At 53.2% G+C, this 5,751-nt stretch overlaps 1 protein-coding gene and 1 pseudogene across 1 annotated transcript in view; one reads left to right on the top strand and one right to left on the bottom strand.

The window, feature by feature from the left end:
- LOC104997946 overlaps window positions 1-3,975 on the top strand; it is a 21,722-nt pseudogene extending 17,747 nt beyond the window's left edge.
- The window catches only part of LOC104997942 (chromosome unknown open reading frame, human C17orf67), a 29,825-nt gene that overhangs the window by 23,243 nt on the left and 831 nt on the right, over window positions 1-5,751 (bottom strand). Inside the window, exon 2 of the mRNA XM_010852928.1 lies at window positions 5,394-5,494. Within this exon, the coding sequence (XP_010851230.1) occupies window positions 5,394-5,494 (101 nt within the window). The remainder of the gene's footprint in view (window positions 1-5,393; window positions 5,495-5,751) is intronic.

The raw sequence follows: 5,751 nt of genomic DNA, 5'->3' as shown, positions 1-5,751 counted from the left end.
TCAAACCCCTTGTGGCTCCCACCCAGTACCGAATGAAAGTCCACTCCGCTGGGACAGCCAGCGCCTCCCAACCTGGCCCTGAGAGGACCTTCCGTGCCCATCACCTATCATCCCATGTATCCCAGACACTCAAGGTCAAAACAGAGGAAACTGGAATCCAGGCTGTCTGAAAAACATTATCCTGTGATGCCTTTTCCAAAACACACACACACACAACCTCATGCACACACACACTCACATATCTACACTTCCTCATACACATACAGTCATACACAAACCCCCACACACACACACGTCTAGTTATACACACACACATACCTTCACACATACATACCCTCACATACATTTATATCCTTTACACACACAGTCATACACAAACCCTTACACACACGTATAGTCATACACACGCACATACCTTCATACATACACACCCTCACATACATTTATATCCTATACACACAGTCACACACAAACGCTCACACACACACACACGTATAGTCGTACACACGCATATCTTCATATATACACAACCTCAAGTACATATATATCCTATACACACACAGTCATACACAAACTCTCTCACACACACACAATATCTGCCACCCTGAACACACAGAACAGTGTGTCCATCCCTAACACAGGAACATGTAGGTAAATGGTTTGCACAAAGAAAGGAGGAGGGTAGAAAGTGGTCTCGGCAAAAGGTAAAGAGCCACGAGGTGCGGTTAATGCGGCCAGAGGGGCATCTCATGGCCTCCTGGTGACCTGCTGACAAACAGAGGTCACTGCACCCAGGGCTCACACTCGACAGCGACGCGGGTTAAGACGGTGGTGATGTCCACCAGTCGCTCAGCTGAAAGCGGTGAATCGAAACAATAAGGCAACTAACCGTATAGCACAGGAACTATAGTCAATATCCTGTGATAAACAGTAATGGAAAGCAATACAGAAAGAAAAATATATGTATGTATGTATGTATGTGTGTATATATAACTGACTCACTTTGCTGTACAGCACAAATTAACATCGTAAATCAACTACACTTCAACTAAAAAATACTATAATTTTTAAAAAGGGCTGAGTTGCCCCTTTTTACACAACAGGTGGTTGGTATTGCTCATCTTGCCCTCAGTAAATCCCTTGAAAGGAAAAGTCAGCAACGAGACACAGGGGGGACCAAGTCAGGCAGCAAGTGCAGGAGGCGGGCCCCTGGCAGCAGGGCCAGCTCGAGGGGGACTGGCGTGGGGGGGAGCCCCCCACAAAAGCCCCTCCAGGAGCTCCAGACAAGCCCCTCTGGTCCTTTGCCAAGTCCAGGTCTGGCTGTGGGCTCTTCCTGTCAGTTGCTGACTGGCACCAAGAACACGGTCGCCCTGGCACTGTCTCCAGATTCTAGATTAGAAAGCCTGGGATGAACATTTTAGCCAGACTCTGGGCCAAACTCTGCATTTTACAGAGACAACGGCTATTCCAGGAAAGGGAAAGGACTCACCCCGAGTCGAAAGGCCATAATCCAGAATGAGTCTGTGCAGAATACAGCCTGGAATCACACTGCGGGGCGCTCTCGTCCCAGCTCGCCCACCCACATGCTGTCTGCAAACTCCACATCCTTCGAGCCTCAGCTCAGTGGTGCCTCTTCCAGGAAGCCTTCCCAGCCTCCCTCCTCTTTCAGGTTAGAGCTCGAGGCCCTCTCCTCAGACCCCGTGTGCCAGGTAACCTCGTTAGATAACTGGAGTCAGGATGGAAGGCTCTGGTTCATCCTTATCCGTACCACAGACACATGCTTCTCAAAAGAAAGAACGTCTAGTCTACGGCCTCAGGCCCGGTGTTCGGCAGGGCACAGCGGATGTAGAGTGTAATTCGGAGCCTGTCTTGGTCAGCATGGAGGGCTCTCTGCTCGGCCACTCACCCCTCTCACACGCTCTCTCTCTCACCTGCATATAAACAGCTAAGCCACCTATTCTCCAGACCACTCAGTTCAACACTCAAATGCTTTCTAAACGTGCTCCCCACTGTTACCCGTGGCAGGCCTCCCCGGAGAAGGCCCGGGCTGGTGGTTCTGGGCTTCAGCTGCACACTGATGCCATCTGGGGGCCTCTACCCGCTCCCCGATGTCACACCTCGGGCCACCCATCCCTAAGGGGTCCCAGGTGGCATATTTTTAACCTCCCCATTTGATTCCAGCACATAGTCAAGGTGAAGAAACACGCTCCTAAGGAAAAAAAAATGTGATTCCGGAAACTGTGTTGGTTCAGCCAGGACCATACGTGGGTGGAGGTGATTGTGAGCGACAGTGTGAGAGACACACACAGTGAAAGAGGAAGAGGTTGTTCAGCACCGCAGACAGGCTTCTTCACCTCCGGCCCTATTACAGTTGGGGCCAGATGAGTTTTGTTGTGGGAGCTTCTCTGCGCACTGTAGGATATTTAGCAGCGGTCTTGAACTTAACCCGTTAGATGCCAATAGTAAACCCTCCCCCCAGCAGCTGTGACAACCCAAGAAGTCTCCAGATATCAGCAGATGTCCCCGAGGTAGGGGAACAAAATCACCCCTGTGTGAGAACTACAGGTATAAACTAAGTACTAAATGCTTTGTTGCATATTTATAGGTCACAACAAGCACTTCTCTAACTTTGACTGAGTGGCTAAGGATTCTAGACACAGGTCAGTGTTTTGCTGAGGGACACACAGGACTGTACCACACACAGGATGTGTAGGAAATGGTGGGTGAGTCGAGACAGAATCAGAGGAACTAGATCAGGCAGGTTCAAGGAGTTAAGATGAGTCAGTGGTGCGTGCGTGCATGCTAAGTCACTGCTGTCGTGTCCAGCTCTTTGCAATCCTATGGACTATAGCCCTCCAGGCTCCTCTGTCCAAGGAATTCTCCAGGCAAGGATACTGAAATGGGTCGCCATGCCCCGCTCCAGGCCATCTTCCCGACCCAGGGATCGACACAAGTCTTTTATATTTCCTGCATTGAAAGGCAAGTTTTTTTTATCACTAGCGCCCCCTGGGAAGCCCGAGTCGGTGGTCAAACCTAAGAAAGACGACCAAATTAACAAAACCCCAAAGCCAGATATTCCAGAAAATAGCAAAGCCGGAGGCAAGCGGAGGGTTGTCACAGATGAAGGCTGGTGATGATCAGGAGCTGGGAAGAGGGAAACAGTCAGAGAAGGAGCTCTGGGGCATTCTGGGCATGGAAGGACCACAAGCAGCCGTGTCTGAGGACAGAGTCGAGCATCTTGCGTAGCTGGCACAGGCGGAGGAAGGAAGCCGGAGGCAGGAAGCGGAACCTAACGGCCCGCCCACCTGCTGCCTAAACCGCCTCCAATCCCCGCAAGGTCGTCTTTCCACAATCAGAGCTCGGAGCAGAAGCCGGCGGAGAAACCACTCGGCCCACTCTGGAGCCGAGCACAGCCTATCTCTCGGGCACCTGTGGGGGCCTTGAACCAGCCCCGTGACCAGCCTCCCCCAGCCTCCGGGGCCCACGAGGAAGAGCCTCTGCAACAGCCCCTCCAGACAACACCCCCAAAGCACAAAGAACCAGTTGGGGCCCCCCCAGGGACCTGGAGCCAGGCACCCTGCTCCCCATCGCCTCCGTCACCCTCCACTCTTCCCCTTCCCAACCCCTGTCCCCTGCGCTCACGTGGCCCCCTGCCTGGTTCCGCCCTATCCCCTCACATGCCTCCTGAGCCCCTAGGGGTCTTCTGCTTATGCCCACTTCTGAGCGCCGGCAGACTCGGACTTCAATCCCGGACCTCTTCTAAACGCTGTGTCTAAAGCCCGAGGCTGCACTCCCCCACTCACTCATCCTCTGACTGTCCTCCGCTGAACCGAGAAGTCCAGCATCCCCGCACCCTCCCCGCTCCCGCACCCGTCCCCCTGCACTCAGAGACTCCAGCCGCCTCTGGCTTCTCCCACCAAAAAGAACAAAGCCACATCCACCCTTCACAGTCAGAAGCCCTCGTTTGGTTTCTAAGCGACTCTGGGAAACAGCGCTTTGCTGGCTTCTCTGTGTCTCCCACCGGCGGGGAGCAGAAACCCGCAGGACCATCTGCAGCCTTGCCGCACCCCGTTCCTGGCACTTAGTAGGCAGAGGAGTCTTACTGCTTGCTGAGTACTCTTTTAAGTGCCTTAGTATGAATTACCTTCTTCTGTTCTCACAAAGGAGCTGCTTTACGCTATTGTTTATAACAATGATATCATAGTAATATAAGTAGTACTATTTGTTACCCTCTTTCCACAGTCAAGAATATTGAAGAGTACTGAGGAACGTGAGGGAACGTCTTCAAAGTTCCATAGTTGGAAAATGGGGAGATTCAAACTCCAACGGTTTCACAGCCACCACTATGCATGGTAATGAGAGCCTTTTAAAGGGACTAATCCAGCTAAGCCACTGCTGCTGCAGATCCTCGGGGCTTTGTCGCAGGGACACAGTGAACAGAGGTGAGTGTGGGGCTTGGCTGGCATGGACACAGGGTGGGACCAGCCTGGACCGCAGACACAGCTTCACAGACGTGCTGACTCTGCCGGGGTCGCTGCGGCTTACCTTCACCTGTTGTTTAGTTGCTAAGTCGGGTCCAATTCTTTGTGACCTATGGACTGTAGCCCACCAGGCTCCTCTGTTCATGGGATTCTCCAGGCAAGAATACTGGAGTGGGTTGCCATTTCCTTCTCTAGGGGATCTTCCCAACCCAGGGATGGAACCAACGTCTCCTGCCTTGACAGGCAGATTCTTTACCGCTGAGCCACCTGGAAAGCCCTTACCTTCACCTGAGTGGGAATGTCAGCACTTCCGTCATGGAAAGGCGAGACAAACCAGGGTGGCAGGGTCTTGTTGCACCCAGCACAAGTCACAAAATGAGGGCAGGAGAGGGGCTCCTGGTCCAGAAAAACTAGGCGGACACCAGGATCCCACAGGGCTGAGCCGAGACCCAGCCTGAAATTAGAGGTGTGGGGCAAGCACAGAAGCTGGTGGCAGCAGGGCAGAGATCCTGCCTTGCCCAGACAGAGCATCACCACTGGTCGGGTATGCTGGGCCAGCCTGCCCGGGGCCCAAGGCAAGAGGGAGAAGACAGGATTGACACCAGACTCGGGGCACAGCTCCTGAGCGTCCCATTCAGAGGAGCCGCCCGACAGCCCATTCGGGATCCTGGACCCCCAGTGGGGGCTGCACTGTTTCCGTTTAAAGCCTGTGTGAACAGCAGGGGAGTGGGGCTGTCACCTCTGGGAGAGAAGGGCGTGAGAAGGTGATCACCCTGCACCTGAGACTCTATAGAGCCTCCATTTAATGCCCTCCCTAGGCTGGGAGGACCACCTCAGATGGTTTCATAATGAACAAGCACTCCAGCCACCTCCCTGTCCCTTCAAACAGCCCAGAGCCTGCCTGGAACTCACCCGCATGGGCTCATCGGGGAATCCGGGTTTGCTCGGCCTGTCGTGGCGCCGGGATCTCAGGAGCTGCTTGGCCTGCTTTTCCGTCAGAATGGGAGAGGCCCCTGAAAAAGTCAGGAAGGACCTCGGGGACTCTCAGGCACCCCCATCCACGTGCCATCTCGCTGTCCAAGGCCAGGCATTTGCAAGTCCAGTTTGGGTCAGCACACAAAAGTTCTTTCAGAGACCTGTCTCAGAGGGCTTGGCTTTCCCAAAGGCTCAGAAAGGAATTTTTAATTGTTCCTAAGATGGCTAGGGCTGCATAACTAAAACTTATTTACCTACTGTGATGACCCATTCCTCTAAGAGTGGCCATTACTTT

This window comes from Bison bison, unplaced genomic scaffold (assembly GCF_000754665.1).
Source record: "Bison bison bison isolate TAMUID 2011002044 unplaced genomic scaffold, Bison_UMD1.0 scf7180017864317, whole genome shotgun sequence".
In the NCBI taxonomy this organism is placed as follows: domain Eukaryota; kingdom Metazoa; phylum Chordata; class Mammalia; order Artiodactyla; family Bovidae; genus Bison; species Bison bison.
The sequence above is the reverse complement of the archived record's forward strand: the minus strand, read 5'-3'. Positions and strand labels throughout refer to the sequence as shown.